The sequence below is a fragment of the Gadus morhua genome, chromosome 20 (assembly GCF_902167405.1).
Source record: "Gadus morhua chromosome 20, gadMor3.0, whole genome shotgun sequence".
In the NCBI taxonomy this organism is placed as follows: Eukaryota; Metazoa; Chordata; class Actinopteri; order Gadiformes; family Gadidae; genus Gadus; species Gadus morhua.
In genome coordinates this window covers 22,236,370-22,258,687 of record NC_044067.1, presented here as the reverse complement: position 1 = coordinate 22,258,687, position 22,318 = coordinate 22,236,370, and the positions used below count along the sequence as shown (strand labels likewise).

Below are 22,318 nucleotides of genomic sequence, written 5' to 3'. Positions count from 1 at the left end.
ACACACTCACACACAAGCGCATACACGCACACATACATTTAAACACACACACGTACACATACCCAAACACACACACACACACATACAAACACACACATACGCATACACACATACACACAAACACACACACACACACACACACACACACACACACACACACACACACACACACACACACACACACACATGAAAAAACACATGCACGCACACAAACATAATGATTAAAACTCTCTTAGATAATGAAAACAATATTCTTTCTGAGGAAGTGCACTTGTTCAAAAGCCTCTGAAATTGTAGCTAAAGTAACAGTAGAAAGAAAAGCAGTGCAATCGTATGCATTTTTAAGTAACAAAAGAGTTAACACATTTTATGGAAGTAATTGCTGTTATGAAAGCAAGATACGACTTGCTATCATTAGGCTAACTGTAACACCATCACAAAAAAACAACTGCGTTTTTTAAATCCAATAGATCATTACCAAAGCTATCAATGATCAGGTCAGTCTTTGATTGTATGAATGAATGTATTGAATGAAGTGTTAATCATGTACATCTCATTTTATGGTCTGCCCTAGACTTTCGTGTCTATAAAATGTGTGCTTTTCATTTTAACATCAATGGATTCTTTTTTAGATATTTCCTTGTTTTTATTTTATTTATGCTTTATTTTAAGAAGGAGAAATGCCTCAACGATCAGTAGGATAGATAATCAACTATCAAGGCTTTCATAAACAAGCGTCCTCACTGTTGGAAAAGGGGGCAGGATTCTTATAACACATTTTCCACTACAGGTGGCGCCAAAGAGGCCCGTGTGTTGGTTCACCTGGGTCATCCTGGGGGTGTGGCCTGTGCTGGCCCTCCTGGGTGTGCTCATCCAATGGAAAGTCACCGCCGAGGGATACTCCCACACAGAGCGTAAGTGACACTTATTTTTGCTAACTCTGATAGGTCACGCCGGACAAGTGTGCGTTCATAACAATTGTTGAAAGCCTCAATCAATCAACAATCAACCATGGAAAATATGATTGATTATGGACTGCGTCCCTGATTGAGAGGAGCGGTGTGTGGCGTATCTTATAGTGACGATGGTCATGGGGTTGTCATGACGATTCATGTGATGTGCGGCGGCAAATCAGCAGGCAACAAAGGAAATAAAAAGGTGCTGTTGCAAAACCTCGTCATGTGATCAAGAGTATAATTTTGATACTAACTATTTTTTAATTGGCTTGAAATTGCTCAGCTGCGGGAAGGTATGCAGCTTTCTGTTTGCGTATTAACAGACAACCGCTGACACGGATTGCCCTCAGAACATTAAATATCCGAGCTCAGCTGAAGTCTTTGAATCAGAAATTAATTTAGGAGAAGTGGAAACTCTGGGCGGATGAGAGCGGAACTGACAGGGCGGTCTCCTATTGGCTGCCTGCTTGATTCACACTGCTGAACTGCTGTCCAGGGGATTGATGCAGAGGCAAAGATAAAACCCTTCAGACAAACCGGGAAGGAGACGGACACTGCTGTAGTGAGCTATTGAGGTCCTGACTTTGTATGTGTGTGTGTGTGTGTGTGTGTGTGTGTGTGTGCGTGTGTATGTATGTGTGTATGTGTGTGTGTTCGTGTGTGTGTGTGTGTGTGTGTGTGTGTGTGTGTGTGTGTGTGTGTGTGTGTGTGTGTGTGTGTGTGTGTGTGTCTGTGTGTGTGTGTGTGTGTGTGTGTGTGTGTGTGTGTGTGTCTGTTTGTGTGTTATCTGAAGAGGGACACTGACTGACTATAAATGTTCAATCTAATTTAGCCACAAAATTGCTACTTAGTGTAGACGTCAATTCACCGATTCCTCCAACACCTTGAGCTCAGAATGGGATGGATCTAGATACCTCGGGCTTATTGTTCTGTATGGGTATTTTATTTGGGATATTGACTGTAATTTTAAGACCAGTAATCCATAACCGCTTCCTAATTGGTTGGTTCATATCCCTGCATGCAGATTGGTTTGTTAATGTAGCAAGGCAGGAGAAGCACTTAAAGCTACATAGTCAGTGGATGATTCAGTCATTAAGTTTTATGGGACACACTGTGTGTGTTTGTGTGTGTTTCTAATTGTTTGTGTGTGTGTGTGTGTGTGTGTGTGTGTGTGTGTGTGTGTGTGTGTGTGTGTGTGTGTGTGTGTGTGTGTGTGTGTGTGTGTGTGTGTGTGTGTGTGTGTGTGTGTGTGTGTGTTTCTGCCTGCGTGTGGGTTTGTCACTCCATGCCATTACATCTTTGAGTCTGTGTTCCACAATTGGTTTCATGCAAGAGCATATTCTTCTCCTACTCTGATCTTACTTTGGTCAGATCTTACTCGTCCCAGTCTCCTGCCTGATTTAGCTCATGCGTACAGGAACTGTTCCTCACTGATGCCTCAACCTGCTTAATCCCACCTGTTCCTAAATGAGCCCTCGCTCATGAGACTCTGAATTAGCGTAATGCATGCCCATCATGCTATATCGGCTGTTGAGCCCATTAATGCCTTTCATTAAAAAGGCTTCTGACCAAGAAATACAGACTTCCCCTTTTGGAACTGGGTAAAGAAAAATAACCAGATGGAGCAGTGTTAGTTACTAGCAGTGGCTACAAACTCTAGACCCCCTGCTGTGGTAATCACACTAAGCCCAAACAGTGTCAAAATATAAAAGGGTTGATATTGAAATAGGAATGGCCATGCTCATACATCCATAAGTCTATGTTGTTTGAGATACTACTACAAACCACAACTATGAATCATGTCACATTATAAAGGTGGTTGAAGAGAAGGTTGTGGACCGTTTTGACTGGCAGAGCCTTGAGTGAGCCTCCACAGACCACCGAACACACATGTATTCCTGTACCAGGACACCTAGAGAAACACACACATCCGTCTAAAACAACACGCATACTCACAGTTTAAGGTGATCCTGCAGGTATAATGCCTTCCTCTGCTTCTGTATCTCCAGTCTAAGATCTCCTAACAACTGTGACACTAAAGTGGAGCAGAATGCAGTCTATGCACATTTTCAGCAACTAATAGGAGAGAGGAAAGACTTAAAATGAAACGTCCAACTTCTAAATAAATTAATTGGTGGAAAACAAAACAAGGAGTCATAAAAATAGATTCAGCCAATTTTTTAATGTACACATTGATGTATGGGTTCTTATTCTTTAATTGGTCACACAGTCGGAGTGTTAACTTTGTAGAGTAAACACACACAGCGAGTGAGTCTCAAGCATAACTAACAAGAGACAGCAGACAGCCAAGAACACAATGAGTCTAATATGTTTGTGTATGTGTGAGTATGTGTGCGTGCATGCATGCGCGCGTGTGTGTGTATGTGTGTGTTGGCGTGGGGGTGTCAGAGTGTGTTTGTTGCACAGTGTGTATAGAAGTCTGGCCCCCACTTTGAAGACAGATGCCTTTAATACCTTGTAGTTAGCCGCAAACTAACGACCAGGACATTAAACCGAGCAGAGGCTGATCTAGAGGTGGGAGAGTGGGCATTAGGGAGGATGAGACAGCTGCTGCTGGGGGAGGGGCACACACACACAAACTCACGCACAAATGCACATAGAGGGCCCTATTTTAACAGTCTGAAATGCAAGTGAGAAGCGCAAAACGGAAGCAGCTTTGTGGGCGGGGCTCAGCCGCTGTTGCTATTATACCGGCGGATAAATGACTCTTGCGCCCGACGCAAATCTAAAAAGGGTTGCCCTGAACTAGCCTAATTACCCATAGGTGTGGTTTGGGCGTAACGTGCAATAAACCAATGAGAGTGCCATCTCCCATCCCCTAAAGAGCCATGAGCGCATTTGAACCTGTTTCGTTTACAGTCTCCGATGAGACAGATGCATGACCACATGAATTTCAAACTTCAAATGGCTCAGTTCATGGCCAAATAAATAAGGAATAATCACGAGAGGCCGGGCAATAAACAGTTTGATATGCCCGGCTCGTGGACGGCTTACCGCCCGAGACGAAGTCTCGGGCGGTAACCTTCCGCGAGCCGGGCATATCAAACTGTTTATTGCCCTGCCTTGAGGTGATTATTCTGTTTATTCTACTTCAGGCACAGTCTTAAATTGGTTCAGATCCTACCTACAAAATAGGAACTACTTTGTTTCCATCGGCGACTTTGTATCAGAATCAACCAACGTGATGTGTGGAGTCCCACAAGGTTCGATCTTAGGACCCTCTTTATTCAACATCTACATGCTCCCACTAGGGCAAATCATGCATAATAACAATATTGACCATCATTGCTATGCTGATGACACGCAAATCTATGTATCGCTATCACCAAATGACTATCGGCCCATAGATCTGCTGTGCCAGTGCATTGAGCAAGTGAACGACTGGATGTGCCGAAATTTCCTTCAGCTAAATGAGGATAAAACAGAGATAATTGTATTTGGTGCTAAAACGGAAAGGCTTAAAGTAACCCAACACCTTCACTCTCTGTCCCTGAAAACCTCAATCAAAGCCAGAAACCTAGGGGTTATCATGGATTCTGATTTACATTTCGAAAGTCACATCAAATCAGTTACAAAATCTGCATATTATCACCTTAAAAATGTAGCAAGACTTAGAGGGCTCATGTCCACCGAAGACTTACAAAAACTTGTACATGCCTTTATCACTAGTAAACTTGATTACTGCAATGGTCTCCTTACAGGTCTCCCAAAACAAACTCTAAGGAAGCTTCAGCTTGTTCAGAATGCTGCTGCTAGAGTTTTAACAAAGACCAAAAAATGTGAACATATTACACCAATTCTTAAATCGTTACATTGGCTTCCTGTAGGTCAGAGAATTGATTTTAAAATCATGTTGCTAACCTATAAATCCCTACATGGTTTAGGCCCAAAATATTTAACTGATATGCTTCCACTACATAAGCCTTCTAGAACACTAAGATCTTCTGAGACCAATCTGTTAATTATCCCCAGAGTAAACACGAAACATGGGAAAGCAGGATTTAGTTACTATGCAACAAATAGCTGGAATAAACTCCCTGAGGATTTAAGACTTGCCCCAACTCTGAGCACCTTCAAAACAAGATTAAAGACTTTTATGTTTGCTTCAGCTCTCTGCTAAATCTTAAATACTTTACCTTTATTTTACTAAAATGCCTTTTTAACTTTCCCTTTATTTTCTATTTTTACCAGAAAAATACATGACATTTGCTGAGCAATGAAGTTGTGTCATTAAGAGCTTGACGAAGTGTGAATTTGTTTGTTGTTTGTTGTTTGCCTTTGGTTCTGGGCTAGAGTCCTAGAATAATTGTTTGTTGTTTGTTGTTTGCCTTTGGTTCTGGGCTAGAGTCCTAGAATATTGTAATAGATTGTCCTTAAGGTCGGGTTGTGGTCCCGACTTGGGTTCCAGAGAGTCTGTTGATCTGATCTTAAATAACTTTCAAATTAATTTTCTCACTTTCTTAAATACATTGCACTTTCAATTTTACTTGCTAAAAAGCCTTTTTAACTTTCTATTGTACTCATTTCTTTGCATATGTTTTCTTTTACTTATAGATTATTTTATTTTATTGTATAACAATGTTTATATGTGAAGCACTTTGAGTCTGCCTTGTGTATGAAAAGTGCTATATAAATAAAGTTGCCTTGCCTTCGCGCCGGCCAACATAATAAAACAATTCAAATAGGCCTACTTTAATAATTAGCCTTTTTCTTATTCGTATTGCATGCTTATTAAATGTATACTCTGTTTAAGTTCATCTCCCTCGAAAAGTAGTTCCCTTTAGAACTACGGTGAATAACGTTAGAATCGAGCATTCTTAAATGAAGTAGAATAATATGCCTTATTCTACTTCATTTAAGAATGCTCGATTCTGATTGGCTGGGAGAGGTGCATTAATCCGGCATATTGCCCGCTGACTTGTCGGTTCTACTTGCTGCTGACTGAGCACAGTAGATCAATACGCCGCTTGCATCGTTTTCTATCACATACATTTCAAACATGAGGTCCGTTGTAAAAATAAACCAAGGAGTGCATGTTTGATCGATCGTCATTAAAGCTGACTTGATACGAATGTAGCAGCTACGTTATTAAACTAGTGATCAGATCCAGCCTTGTGTGGTTGCTATAGAAACGAGTTACCTACAGCTGAGCTAACGTTATTCACCGTAGTTCTAAAGGGAACTACTTTTCGAGGGAGATGAACTTAAACAGAGTATACATTTAATAAGCATGCAATACGAATAAGAAAAAGGCTAATTATTAAAGTATTTGAATTGTTTTATTATGTTGGCCGGCGCGAAGTAGAATAAACGGAATAATCACCTCAAGGCAGGGCAAAAAACAGTTTGATATGCCCGGCTCGCGGAAGGTTACCGCCCTCGACTTCGTCTCGGGCGGTAAGCCGTCCACGAGCCGGGCATATCAAACTGTTTATTGCCCGGCCTCCCAGTGATTATTCCTTACTTATTCTACTTCATTTAAGAATGCTCGATTCTGATTGGCTGGGAGGGGTGCATTAATCCGGCATATTGCCCGCTGACTTGTCGGTTCTACTTTGCTGCTGACTGAGCACAGTAGATCAATACGCCGCTTGTATCGTTTTCTATCACATACATTTCAAACATGAGGTCCGTTGTAAAAATAAACCAAGGAGTGCATGTTTGATCGATCGTCATTAAAGTTGACCTGACTGATTGAATGTAACAACTACGTTGTAAAACTAGTGAACAGTTGCAACCTTGTGTGGTTGCTATAGAAACGCGTTACCTACAGTTGAGCTAACGTTTTTCACCGTAGTTCTAAAGGGAACTACTTTTCGAGGGAGATGAACTTAAACAGAGCATTCATTTAATAAGCATGCAATACGAATAAGAAAAAGGCTAATTATTAAAGTATTTGAATTGTTTTATTATGTTGGCCGGCGCGAAGTAGAATAAACGGAATAATCACCTCAAGGCAGGGCAATAAACAGTTTGATATGCCCGGCTCGCGGTAAGCCGTCCACGAGCCGGGCATATCAAACTGTTTATTGCCCGGCCTCTCGGTGATTATTCCTTACTTAATTCACACATGGAATAGTGTTTTCTTCTAGAACTTCCGAAATACTGAGTCGTCATGTAAATTGCGGCAAAAAAAACTTAACACACATATGATATGCGGTCCTTTGGCCGCAACTGTGGGTCTATTTAGTGATATGCAGCAATACATTAACACACATTATTACACGGGTCTTTTCAACGTTCCGTTCACTTGCATGGGCACTTCACAACTTCCGGCGGTCAATTCTTTTTTGATAATTCATTGGCAACGGATGAATAATGACCGCTGTCAAGGTAAACGAAAGGACTTTCTGCCTTTGGTATCACTCCACACGTAGTCCGGTAACTTGTCAATATAATAAGCGGGATATGTATCAACCCAAGCGCTGTCGGTTGCTAAGCGACGACGTCAACGTCTTGGGCGGACTATTTCTCTGCTGATCAACACTATGAATGCTGGTAACAAATACATTGTAAATAAATTGTTTCGTTTTGGGAAGTAGCCGTGTAATAAGCGGGATAATGTATAGAACTTCGCTGGTCATTATCGAAAAATAAGCCCCTTCATGGCGAAGCAAGACACCTCCGCTGCGCGTCGGTGTCCTGTTCGCCCTGTCGGGGCTTATTTTCTCGATAATGACCGGCGTTCTATACATTATCCCTTACTCATTTCTTACCAGTATTGTATACATTATCGTTATCGACTTGTGTTACTAATATGCATGTGTCCCCCCGTTAAGTACATTGCCATGGACTGTATTATACGTTACAAGTTGGCATGTGTTTAAACTGATGGATGCACACATGCGCACCTGCATTCATTCATTCTTTTTAAGACTCACTCGCGGTAAAATGATGTTTTCTCACGTTCAAATACTCATCAATCCTAAAAGTTATGGGCTTGTATCCGATGTCTGTGTCAAGAAAATATGTGTTTGCTGTGGCTGCGGTGTTTGCAGATGCATTGATTTAAATACAACTTATTACCGCTGTATCAGCTGTTCTTTCCCAAATAATTTAACCAATGTTATCATTTACCCTCAAACGAGATTTTGTTTTGGAAGGCTGGGATATGGCCTACTTCGTTCAAGTTCATCATAGTTAATATTATTATTTCAACGCATGGCATAGCCTAGCCTACTAGTGTTCATTAATGCAGCCCCTATGGAAAAAAAATTGCAGTTCCGACCTGCCATGGTACGTCAAAATAGCAACACCAACTGCACTATCCGCTAGTGCACACAAATACCAGTTATTTGTCGGTCAGTTGCGCAACTGCTTTATCGAACTGTAAGATAGCACCATGTATCATGGTAGCAGTGGTGTATAAAGTACTCAATAGCCATACTTAAGTAAAAGTACAGATACCTTACTGGAAAATTACTTAAGTAAAAGTAAAAGTCACCTTTTAGAATAGTACTTAAGTAAAAGTATTAAAGTATCTGATCTTTACTGTACTTAAGTATCAAAAGTACTTTTCTGATATTAAATGTACTTAAGTACTGACAGTAAAAGTACAAGTAACTGCTGTTAATAAAAAAGCAAAGGGTCAGAATTTTGAGAATAAGTAAGGAATAATCACCGAGAGGCCGGGCAATAAACAGTTTGATATGCCCGGCTCGTGGACGGCTTACCGCCCGAGACGAAGTCGAGGGCGGTAACCTTCCGCGAGCCGGGCATATCAAACTGTTTATTGCCCTGCCTTGTGGTGATTATTCCGTTTATTCTACTTCGCGCCAGCCAACATAATAAAACAATTCAAATACTTTAATAATTAGCCTTTTTCTTATTCGTATTGCATGCTTATTAAATGTATGCTCTGTTTAAGTTCATCTCCCTCGAAAAGTAGTTCCCTTTAGAACTACGGTGAATAACGTTAGCTCAACTGTAGGTAACGCGTTTCTATAGCAACCACACAAGGCTGGATCTGATCTCACTAGTTTAACAACGTTGTTACATTCGTATCAAGTCAGCTTGAATGACGATCGATCAAACATGCACTCCTTGGTTTATTTTTACAACGGACCTCATGTTTGAAATGTATGTGATAGAAAACGATACAAGCGGCGTATTGATCTACTGTGCTCAGTCAGCAGCAAGTAGAGTGTGAAGTGTATAAGATAGTGTTGTAATACTGCGTGTACAAACCAGCCTGATACAAATAGTAGAATTTTGATAGCCCTTGCCCTCGTCCTAGCCATGCATTTGTGTGTTGACAGTCGTAGGAGTTTTGATCGACGTAGCAACAGTAACTAAGCAAGGGGGCTTTGCGAACGTGCGCTGGGACAGCTGATTCGCCAAACAGGCTCGCAGTCTGTGTTCTACCACAGTCCCCGACGTTATTCTCATATCTCTCATGATTCTTTTTTTTTTTTCTAAAGATGAGTTGATTTTGTAACGAGTAACGAAGGTTTCAAGCGAAATGTAGCGGGGTAAAAGTATCCGTTTTCTTCGCAAAATGTAGCGAAGTAAAAGTAAAAGTACAGAGAAATATAAGTAGTAAAGTAAAGTACAAATATCCAAAAAAACTACATAAGTACAGTAACGAAGTATTTCTACTTCGCTACTAACACTGCATGGTAGCACGCACGCACGCACGCACGCACACACGCACACACACACACACACACACACACACACACACACACACACACACACACACACACACACACACACACACACACACACACACACACACACACGCAATGCCTTCTATGTTAGTACAGTAGTAGGGGTTAAATAAGGAGTGGAAGGGAGTGGAGGTTAAAGGGGGGGGCAGGGGTGATGCCAGATGGTGCTTCATTACCAACCCAACCCAAGCCACACCCAGCCCCCCTTTTTTACAAAGAGCCTCCCCCCCTCCCATCAACTTCACACAGACACACACACCAGACAAACAGATTGAGTAAACCATTCTCCTCTAATGCTGCAGCGTTTAAAGAGAGAAGTCCTTGGCTTTCACTGCACGCTGCAAAGTGGAGCTGGGCCACAGACACACACAGACACACAGCTAATATGCTATATGATGTTTCGTAATTGTCATGAACTCTCTACTCAAACAATACCATTGTTTGGTTATTTTCTCTTTTTTTTTCTTTGTCTGATTAAGGCCCTTTGGGCTATTTTCTTTGTGATATCAATGTGTCGTTTTTTTCACAATCTTTTAACATTATTATTATTATTTTATTATCCATTAATATCTCCTTCTCCTTTCCAGGACTCCCACTCTTTTAAGCTATTTTTCAAACAAGCAAAAGCATTTTATCTCCACTAATTCACTCTGATCTCTATTATTCTCTGGCATAATAATTTTATCTTTTATAATTTTTACACTTCATTCGAACCGGTTGCATTTCTGCCCTTCACCTCTTACCTGTGCAGTGCATTGCTCTGGATTTCTGGATGGTGTAGAAACAGCTTGGCGGTGTTGCTATAGGGTTGGTGTGTTTCCTGGTGTTGGTGGGACACAAATATTAATTCTCTGAGTTAATTGATGTGACTATTCACTCCAAAACCTGCCAACCTTATTCTTTCATTTGTGAATGTGTTTGGATTTAACTACGATACTGTGGTATTTACAATTTGTTTCACAAAGCATCTGAGTTCTTGTATTGGCTATGATTGCATGGCTGCTCATGAAATGACCAAAGCAACAAAATTACATGAAATAATAAAGTAAGAGTAATTTTCGCATTCATTTCATTTATGTAGAGACGCAGATTTCCTCCACCACCATTCGGCCTAATTACTCCCCAAAACACGAATTTATTAACAAACTGGCAGTTGTGGTTCTCTGGGTGGTGAGGGCTGTTCCTTCTCACTCTCTAAATGGGACATGAATAAATAACACATTGTAAATGCACTTGAGCACAGCCACTAGTGCAATGAAGTGTGACGAAAGTGAAACCCAAAATCTCTCTCTCTCTCTCTCTCCCTCTCTCTCTTGCTCTTTCTCTCCGTCTCTGTCGCTCCCTCTCTCTCTCCCTATCCCTCTTACTCTTTCTCTATCTCTTTCTCTCTCTCTCTCTCTCCATCCCACTCTCTCGCTCTCTTGCTCTCTCTCTCACTCTCTCCGTCTCACACTCTCTTTTTCCCTAGTGGTCCTGAGCAGGCAGCAGCGCCGGGTGCAGTTGATGCGTATCCACCAGCGGGAGGAGCGAGTGAAGAAGGAGAAGGAGAGCAAGAAGAAGAAGAAGAAGCAGGGCCAGAAGCCCAGCCTCAAGGCGGGCCAGAAGAGCCAGTCCCTGCACCACCACCACCACCACCACCACAGCAGCAGCGGCGGAGGCGGCGGCAGCAGCAGCAGTGGCAGCCACCAGCAGTACCACCACCCGTCAGCGTCCCACCCCCACCACCAGACCCAGGGCTCCCACTCCACCAAGGCCCCCCCGCCCCAGACCGAGCCCGGGTACCACCGCAAGACCAACCCTGTGCGGCGATTCGACGGGGACGTGCTGTCGCCGGTAAGGACCCCTTCCCCCGACCGTTCCCGTGGGCTTCTGCACAAATCAACTGTTATATGGTTCTCATGGCCGCCCCAGTGGGTACCAGACCCACAGAACAGCACGGCAGCAGTCCATTCAGACCCGGCGGAGGGCTCTTTGAGGGCCCCTAGCAGAGTGCTCTGTGAGGGCCCCTAGCAGAGGGCTCTGTGAGGGCCCCTAGCAGAGGGCTCTGTGAGGGCCCCTAGCAGAGGGCTCTGTGAGGGCCCCAAGCAGAGGGCTCTGTGATGGAAATAAGAATTGTTTGTGTTCATTTCTCTAGAGAGTTTGTGTTTTAAAGTCTGAATCCACATTGCTATCTCATGACCTTTAACTATATTTGATCTATAGTTTTACAGACTAAATAAACAAATACAATCTGTAAATCTATCAAGGAACCTCACTACAAATGTCGTGTCATAGACGATGACACCGTGGTGAAGTTAGTTTGTGGTTGGATATTCAATAGATATTCGGAATTCATTTCCTATGGAAGATAGCTTTTTGCTCAATAGCTTCCGAGTTAAGGGACCCAGACACCCCAGACCAATGCAGACCTGTCCTGCTATGTGGTACTAACAAGACACAACTCCCCATTGGTATGGGGTTCCCAGACGCCCCATACCAATGCAGACCTGTCCTGCTATGTGGTACTAATAAGACACACCTCACCAAAATTTCATATTTTGTACCTCCCTTTTTTTTCAAATATTTTAGGAATCTCATTCATACATGGAAAAAGGCTTTTTGCTCAATAGCTTCTGACTTATGGGCCCCCTACACCCCAGACCAATGCAGACCTGTCCTGCTATGTGGTACTAACAACACACACCTCACTAAAAATCCATATTTTGTACCTTCCTTTTTTTTCTCCAAATATTTTAAAATCCCATTAATTTCCTATGGAAAATGGCTTTTTGCTCAATACCTTCCGAGTTATGGGACCCAGACACCCCAGACCTGTCCTGCTATGTGGTACTAACCACAGGTACCTTGGTGTGCAGGTCGACAGTGAGCTGGACTGGAAAAGTCATATGGAAGCGGTCTACAAGAAGGGACAAAGTCGACTCTTTTTCTTGAGAAGACTAAGGTCATTTAACATCTGCCAACCCAGTGGCAGTGGCAGATACCACTCAGTGGTGGCCAGTGCTCTGTTTTTTGCTGTGGCATGTTGGGGAGAAGACGCCTGCACAGCGGACAAAAACAGACTGGACAAGCTGATCAGGAAGGCCAGCTCAGTGGTCGGGGCTGAGTAGCTAAAGGTCCAGCAGGTGCTAGAGGCCAGAATCCTCAACAAACTGGCCTCAATAATGTCTAACCCCACTCACCCACTCCACGCCCTGGAGGTGTTCAAGAACAGCACCTTCAGTCAGAGACTAATTGCACCAATGTGCAAAACGGAGCGGTAAAGGAAGTCCTGTATACCAGCTGCCGTACGGTTTTATAATGCACAAAAATAACTTTGCACTTTTTAGTATTTAGTATTTATTATTGTATTTATTGTTTAAGTATTTTAGCATATGAGGGAATGTGTGTTTATGTCTGTCCACGCTGTTGTGACACTGTAATTTCCTGTAAAAGATTATTAAAAGATCTATCTACTAACAAGACACACCTCATAAAAAATTCTTGTTTTGCCCCTCCCTTTTTTTTTTCTAATATTTTAAAATCCCATTCATTTCCTATGGAAAACGGCTTTTTGCTCAATACCTTCCGAGTTATGGGACCCAGACACCCCAGACCAATGCAGACCTGTCCTGCTATGTGGTACTAACAAGACACACCTCACAAAAATGTCATATTTTGCACCACCTATTTTATTTACATTCTTTTAAAATCCCATTAATTTCCTATATAAAAAGGCTTTTTGCTCAATAGCTTCCGAGATATGGGACCCAGCCACCCCAGACCAATGCAGACCTGTCCTGCTTTGTTGTACTAACAAGACACACCTCACCAAAAAAATCTTATTTTGCCCCTCCCTTTTTCTTATACGTGTATTTTTTGGTTGGTTAATTTTTTAATTAATTGTACTCTTTTGCACCTACTATTTCATTTACAATATTTACATATCACCCTTCTTCCAGATATCAGAAAACAGATTATTTTTCATCAGGGGCACCAGCAGGAGCATTGGAATAGAACCAATTGTTTAATTCAGCATTTTGTTGCTGTTTTTCATTGACCATTGCATTATGTGAACACACCCAAAGAAGTTTTTGCAAATTCCATTTGATCTTCTGTAATATATCCTTCTTGCAATCCATGGCAATGAATGAGACTATGCACAGTATAGGTGTGAAGCGATTCTCAATCAACGCAGCTGGTGTGTTTTATACAGTCAACAGAATCCTTTGGTAATCAGGCATTGATCTTCAGTCATTACGGTAGCCTAGGGTTAAAGTAAGTGAAAGGGATCCAATATGACAGTGTATATGGCTGTAACCAGAGAGTATAGATGAAATGCAAATGTGTGTGTGTCCCCCCCCCCCCCCCCCCCCCCATTCATGCATTCCACATTTTCTGATGTAAACACAACTTTTAAGGTTTTATTTTTTTTTAAATCACATTTCGAAACAAACCTGGCATTGGACGAGGCACAATTTTCCTCAACCTTGTCATTGGCATAAAACACAAAGCCATTGCCTTTTCTTGACTTCCTCTAACTTCTTGTTGTCCATGTTTAAGCAAAGGTTATGGAACCACCGGTCACATTTATCACACTGGATCTGTTGAAGGGAAGTTAGTTCATTACTTTACTTTTCTACCATGCACAGAGTAATGCCTTATGTTAATTGGTTATTTTTCGTTACCTGACCCTCCAGGTGAATTGAATTGAATTGAAAGGTCCTTACGGGGCAATTTGGTTCACAAAAGGTAAATAATAATAATAGTAATAATAATAATAATAATAATAGTGATTATAATAATAATAATTTACATTTATATAGCTCCCTTCTTAAACCTAAGGTCACTTCACATAGTAGAAATGAAAATACAACCACAAACAACCAAAAACAATGCAAAAAAAGAGAAAAAACTAAACAAAAGGATCCTAGGAGGAAAGATAGAGCTATGTGTTTGGAGTCGAGGAGAAGTGATCATTAAACAGAAAGGTGTTTAGTTGAGCTTTGAGAAAGGAAGACAAGGACAGTTACGCCGCAATCAAGTTGTATGGTACGCCCGGCCAGGGCCGTCGGTAAGGGGTGAAAGGTGTTGACGATTCTAGGGGCCCACAGCCCAGGGGGGGCCCATGGCAATAAAAAAAAAAAAAATTAACTACCAGCCCACAGTACTAGGGCCCCCCCCCCCCCCCCCCCCCCCCCCCCCCCCCCCCCCCCCGTCAACAATCCAGCGCAGGGGGGTCCATCAGTACATCTTGTATAGGGGCCCAGGACTTGTAGCAACGGCCCTGCGCCCGGCCATATGGTACGGCCGGGCGTATGGTACGGCCGGGCCGGTACCCTTTTGGTCATAATATCAACATTCCCTCTCGTTGTTCTGAGAGTAGACCGAGTAGTGCAAACCATAAGGGGGCGTGCCTCAAGAAAGCTGGGAGATTTAGCCTAGGCCTACACCTTACGACTCTACCTATTATAACTAGAAGTGCCATGAAACAATTGTGAAAGCACCCCAGCACCCACCAGTAACCCAGGGGAGCCTGCCCGAGGTAAATTGACTTATGACGCATGACAGCATCGGATCAACTTTTTCTATAGTCCACTCTGCCAAAAGGGTTGACACAGAACACTTTCAAGTTCTTTCTACGAGAGTTAAGAACATGTCATACGTATAGTTGCCCAATTCATTATGTATAACAGATTGCCACAATCAAGTGTTCAATCATTCTCCATTGGGATCATACCGTGCAGCCAAATGAATCACGCTTAATAAATGTGATGATTTTTATAACTGATTGGTGTTTCATCTGTAAACTCAAGAAGATCGGCGGGAAGATCTGTTTTCATATATCTGGAAGAAGGGTGTTATTTAAATATTGTGTATGAAATAGTAGGTGCAAAAGAGTACAATTAATTAATAAATTAACCAAAAAATACACATATACCAGAAAGGCTCTGCATTTCCCTATAAAAAATTAATACAATTGAAGTGGGAAATCATATATTAAGGTGTGTTAGATTAGTATATCATAGCAGAAAAGTTCTGCATTGGTCTGGGGTATCTGGGTCCCATATCTCGGAAGCTTTTGAGCAAAAAGCCATTTTCCATAGGAAATAAATGGGATTCTTAAAATATTTGAAAAAAAAAGGGAGGTGCAAAATATTTATTTTTAGTGAGGGGTGTCTTGTTAGTACCACGAAGCATGACAGGTCTGCATTGGTCTGGGGTATCTGGGTCCCATACCTCAGAAGCAATTGAGCAAAAAGCCTTTTTCCATAGGAAATCAATGAGATTCTTAAAATATTTGAAAAAAAGGGGAGGTGCAAAATATGCATTTTTAGTGAGGTGTGTCTTGTTAGTACCACATGCCAGGACAGTTCTGCAATGGTCTGGGGTGTCTGGGTCCCATAACTTAGAAGCTATTGAGCAAAAAGCCTTTTTCCATAGGAAATTAACGGGATTTTTATAAAATGTAAATAAAATAGGAGGTGCAAAATATTTATTTTTAGTGAGGTGTGTCTTGTTAGTACCATATAGCAGGACAGTTCTGCATTGGTCTGGGTGTCTGGGTCCCATAACTCGGAAGCTTTTTGAGCAAAAAGCCGTTTTCCATAGGAAATTAATGGGATTTTTTAAAAAATTAAATAAAATGGGAGGTGCAAAATATTTATTTTTAGTGAGGTGTGTCTTGTTAGTACCACCTAGCAGGACAGTTCTGCATTGGTCAGGGGTGTCTGGGTCCCTTGAGAAAAAAACAATTTTCCATAGGAAATGAATATCCAAATATCTGTCGAATATCCACCAACAAACTAACTTCACCACGGTGACGATGACATCATTTTGGAGCTAGCTCCTGGCCCCTGAGAGGCCGGTATAGCCACTGTAGCTCCTTCTACGTCACACGGGAGGGTGAAGGGGTAGCGGAGGGGTTAGTGGGTTGCCGTCTGCAGCCTCACAACTAGAGGCCACTAAGTTCTATGCACCTCAGCTTTAACATAACATTCTGTTGCTTAGACTCTTTCGTTTAACCGCTGGGTTGCTCCGTGTCCCTGACCCAGCATTAAACATGCCGTCACTTGAATGTAAGGAACACGCAAGAAAACACCCGGTGGTCCACATGAAGGTAGCTCGGTTCTGTTTGTAGCGCTGTTGCTAAGGGACGGCAACGTTGGAGAATTTGGCGTTGCGTTCTTCAGAACTCTGTTCTGTGTGATCTTCTTCCTGGCGGTGTTAATGCTCCAGCAGTAGAGGCACACAGCTTCACACCTTCCTCTCGGGCGGAGGTGTTGTTTGAATTTAAAGCTGGAGAAAGAAACAGCAGAGAAGGAATACCAATCCGAGAGAATTTCAACCTTGTACGTCTCATGACCTCATATTATTGAAACCAGACTTCTGTCTCCTTCCTGTTGCTTAGCAACCTACCAGAAGAAATACTCTAAACAGATAATCATAATGGCAGTACTATACATTTATATATATATATATATATATATATATATATATATATATATATATGCATTAAATTGACTTGATTCTTCATTTCCAAACACAAAGGACCTGTGGTATGCTGAGGAAATGTTTATTGTTCTGATATTGCTGATATTTGTTCTGTTCGGATGAACACAGCATTATATTCTTGTATGAGATTTTGATACCCTTTCACACCCTCATCAGTATGTGATTTTGTATGTGTTTTTAAATGTGTGTGTGATTGTGTGTGTGTCTCTTCGTGTGTGTGTGTGTTTACAGAGCTATATCCGGAGCTTCAGGGACAGACAGACGGATAGACGGGCCTACTCCCACACCAGGATCAGCCGCTCCCGCATGGCGGAGCTCGACTACGACTGTGGCTCCCAGGTGCCCCTCACGGCCCCTAGCGGGCCCCCAGTATGCGTCTGACAGCCGCTTCGCTCACACACACACACTCACACACACACACACACACACACACACACACACACACACACACACACACACACACACACACACACACACACACACACACACACATACACACACACACACACACACACACACACACACACACACACACCTACACACACATTACACCCAAAGATACACCCGTACATCACATCGCAGACATGCACACCCACCACAGGGCGGAGATCCGGACTGGACGGTTAAGGCCAATGGCGGTGTGTTGGTTGGTATTAGGGGCATGGTCTCCTGCTCTGGGCCCAGGTCAGGCTGAGGTCTGCTCCACTGGGGGATCACACAGGGGACGGCGTGGCGCGGGTGGGGTCATTCGGAGGGGATCAGAGCATCCCTGTGGCAATGTGTTAACCTTGAGTCCCACTGGACACGCCCAGAACCATTGCCTACGAGGAGGACTGCTGATCATACTGGGGCTGTAGGGTTTGGATCCCCTCCCTTGATGAGGCCTGACTTCCCCTGACCAAAGGATTGGCTGATAGAGCACTATCAGACACTTTCCCTCACACATACCGGGAGTCACCATCGGGAGTATGTCACTATGGTAACTAGGGTTCGAAGTGGGTGTTACACGCACAGCCGTCTCCCACAGTAGTAACGGAATCTGCTGCCATTTTGACTCCAGACGGGGGTTTGGTTGTTATATATGTTGAACAGCGGTTTGTTTCTAAAGCTGTGTGTATAGTTTGGTTCCTCAACGTACCATACTGGAGTACTTCCTTGCTTGTGAATACTCATAGGTACTTGTAATACTCCTCATCGTCATGTGTAGAAGAGAAAAGTAGGCAAGGTGTGAGCACAACTTTCAGCCTTTTTCAGCCAACGCCGCACTTTTAGACGTTAAGAGTTCACAGATGGGCCTCACAAAAAGCCTCTTTAGAAGATAATTAATTGTATCGAGGTTCATCCCTCATGACAAAGCCGTTAAGGTGCTCAGACGAAGGTGCGCTACAACTGTAAAACGCTGCCTGCGCAAAAAAGGGGTTTGACAAAACAGCTCTGTTTTTCTCTTTTTCCACTGTCTCCCATGTAAAATCAGGTGTTTTTCACGTCCTCCTGTGTGTGTGTGTGTGTGTGTGTGTGTGTGTGTGTGTGTGTGTGTGTGTGTGTGTGTGTGTGTGTGTGTGTGTGTGTGTGTGTGTGTGTGTGTGTGTGTGTGTGTGTGTGTGTGTGTGTGAGAGTGTCTGTGTGTGTGTGTGTGCATGTGTGTGCATGTGTGTGTGCCTGCGCGTGTTTGTGTGTGCAGGGGAGATGATCCCAGGCTCTCCTGAGCTATATTGATCTACATCGATGTGCTGTCTATGTTTCCGTTGTTTTGATCCCAGATAACTTCTCTTTCCTCAGTCTTTTTCAATCCACCTGGTCCGTCAGTGATGCGTCCATAGAAAACACATTTCAAATCGGGCCCTGTTTGTTTATTTCTGTTCCAAGTTGTTGTGCTTTATATCTGTTAAAGTTTCACATGAAAATGTCCCTCATATATTGTCTGCTGCAGAAAAAGGGATTCTGTCTTGACCCAAATAACAAGAGGGTTTAAAGAATTCATCATTTATTTACACTTTTAATCACTCTCAGATACACTGTGCTGTATCTGGTGGCCTCCCTTCTATGGTGGTTGCTATATGTTCGCACCATGAAGGGAATAGAAAGTGACATTTCAAATGGTCTTTGTGTGTAGACACATGGACTGCCCCCAGGCAAAACACCGGACTGTACCATAAAACAGGGAGGAGGAGGGGTTTTAGAGAGTCTACTGAATGCAGGGAATATCTAGGAAATGATTATGTTCATGATTTGTTGTTTCTGTGGTCTTATTTGCTGACCATGTGAAATGTTGGACTCTGTCTAAACAGTCATCTGGATGTTTAGATGGGTAAACGGGGACACCTCGTCTGCCTTTGTAAACGGCACCCTCTAATATTTCCTACCGTCTGTCTTCTGCATGTGTGTGTGTGTTTCCCTGTGTGTCACTGTAAAGCTCTCTTGCCCTCAGTCTCTACCTATCTTCCTCACTCTCATATCAACTTCCTCTCTCTCTGCCATGACTCTCTCTCCCTGTACGTGAATGTTTGTGCCTGTGCGTGTTGGCGTGTGTCTGTGTGCGACGTATCTGTTTGTGTCGGTCAGCTCTCCCCTCAGTGTGCTGCTCCCAGATATGTTTCGTGGTCACACTGTGAGCTCCAGAGATACAGTAAAAGCTGACATTGGTTCAGTGCAGCTCCCCTCTCACCTACCACCACACGATGCATTCACAATGCATCCATTTCAGGGGTTCAAGTCCATGTGCAAAGCGTACTTTGCACATGGACTGTGAGTACTGTGAATGAGAAGACAAATAAATGGTGTATAATAAACTGTGAAATATGAAATACAATGTACTGAATCCCATACCCAAGTCAGGCTAAATAATCCTAAACAAAGTATGCATGTGCATAGAGTGCACGTGGCTGTCGGATATACTGCACGCTGAGCGGGGGCCTGGGGGGTCCTGGAGGCTCCTGGGGGCCAGTGTTTGATGGCGACGCTCACTCGGAGAGAGGTAGATTCACTCACATAAGGACACTTGTTCGTACTGCAGCTGCCAGTACAGGAGGCTGGGGTTCTCCAGACCCAGAACCCATCCTGCCTTCACTGTCCGTACATTGAACCCTTCCACAGGGGCGTCACCCGAGGGCCAACCAGCTGTCTACCTTATTCTCATTAAGGGTCTGCTGCCTTTATGGAGCACAAGACCTAGTGAAGGTAGGTCCACTACCCTGTCCTAGCACATGAAGCGGCAGACCTCTGTATTATGTGGACAGCTGGGTGTGTCCTGGGATGACTTTGTTAAACAGTCGGTTGTTTTGCATGCAAATGTTGTGTGTTTGTCCTTTTGGTTGTTCTTTCTATGTGAATCATTTTCGATACAATGTTGGATACTTGAATACTTACAATGCGGGACACACAAAATAGAAATGTTACTGTGTTGTTTCATGGTTCTAACGTGTGCAAAACGCAAACACACTCAGATTTAATGATGATGCAACTATGGGATGTAATGTGGCCATGTTCGAGTGTGGGCCGTAAACGTGTGGGTACATTGGAGTCATTTGACAACCTCTCAGTGATCCTACCATGCAAATGTATGCTGAACTTAAACTAAGCAGACTTTACTCTTCTCTCCTCTCCTCATCCCTTGTTTCCTCTCCTCCCTCGTCACCTATCCTCCCCAGCCTGCTCCTCTCCTGTCTCACTCGCCCCTCTCTCTGGTCTGTGTGTGTCTGTGTGTGTGTGTGTGTTTGTTGTCTGACGAAAGGGTTTTTGAGAAGTCAGGTGACCCATTGTTTTCTACTTGTCATGTGACTTCTCCCTTTTTTCTGAACCAGTGTTTCCGCTATCAAAACAAAGTTGTGGCTCCTTGTCTGCTAACGTTTGTCTTCTTCACATCTCAACTGCACTGTGCTTGTAGCAGAAAATAACTCAAGAAAAGTCTAGCGTTTATTATATTGGAACTAGACAGGCTAGAAGTGCTCACTAAATGCGGAGCCTTTGGGCCTCAATAGTCTTTGGTTTGAACGCTGGGATAGAGTGAATAATAACTTGAAAGGGACCAATGGATAAATCATTTTTGAATTATAATTATTTGTATTATAATTATGTGTCTGTGTCTCACCACTGTTGGATGAATGTAGGAAACACTGCTGTGTATAAACCGCTGTATATATAAAACAATGTACATATATATGTTCTGCTTATTGTCTTTTTCTTTTCCTTATTGTAATTATGAGTTTGTTTCATGTGTTTTCCCTTTTAAGTTATTTTCTAAGGGAGTACACAAAGTAAACCTTTTTTATCTAATTCGTTACAGTAAGACTACTGTAAACCAATCACATAAGGCTGATGCAGGTGTGAAATAAACATTTGGTGAGGTGGATTCTGGGTAGAACAACAGGATAAGCTAATTGGATTGTTCAAAAGGAGAGCCTATTATTATTATTATGATTATTGTTGAGCATGTATTTATATGGACCTGGATATAATAAACATTGTGATTCCAAATCATATCCCCTTGTCTGTCTCTGTTATCTTATATTTTGTAATTTGTCCACCCCTATTGTATTCTAACTGGTCTGAACCACGTATCAACAAACAGCTAACTTAGCAAACATATTAACACTGTAAGTTACCTTATGCAATTAGATACCTACATATGCTTTTCACTACAGAGCTAATGTTAACAGCATTGAGGGAAATCCGCTGGATATCTCAACCTGGACCCTATCGACCCATCATTTTGGGTCTAAAGAGGTAAAGATTGACAAGAGGTTGGAATGCTACCATATGCTCCTCTCATGTTGGACTGAGGGAAGGCTGGACGCTGCAGAGATGGGGACCTCCTGAGATACATGAGGGTACATAAAGAAGGTACAAGGTTCCTATGGTATATAAAGAAGGTACGGGCTGTATAAAGACGTCCTGACAAATGGTCCGAACTGTTATTTCTTCACATTCTGTTGCTAATTGTAGTTAATTCATGAATGTGTTAAATAATTGTTTAATCTTACACATTGCACTTTAATGCTAGACTGCAGTTTGGAGTAAACTACATTGAACATTTCCTTTAATCAAGTTAATTAATTAATCTGAACCATGTTAGCCATATTAGCCTCCACACAGTCAGAACAGCTTCCTACATGAAATGTAAAATAGACCAGAAATAAAATAGCAAACTGCTAGGAATCTTCCAAACTCCTTGTTGATTGGCTG

At 42.6% G+C, this 22,318-nt stretch overlaps 1 protein-coding gene across 2 annotated transcripts in view; it reads left to right on the top strand.

Moving 5' to 3' along the window:
• tmem198aa (transmembrane protein 198aa) overlaps positions 1-21,615 on the top strand; it is a 57,025-nt gene extending 35,410 nt beyond the window's left edge. The window contains exons 5-8 of one of the 2 annotated variants that reach the window (XM_030343571.1): positions 471-497; positions 791-914; positions 11,115-11,479; positions 17,369-21,615. In XM_030343571.1, the coding sequence (XP_030199431.1) occupies positions 471-497; positions 791-914; positions 11,115-11,479; positions 17,369-17,518 (666 nt within the window). In that variant the 3' untranslated portion in view covers positions 17,519-21,615. The remainder of the gene's footprint in view (positions 1-470; positions 498-790; positions 915-11,114; positions 11,480-17,368) is intronic. The other variant, XM_030343572.1, reaches the window with a different exon arrangement.
• The last annotated feature ends 703 nt before the right edge of the window (positions 21,616-22,318 follow it).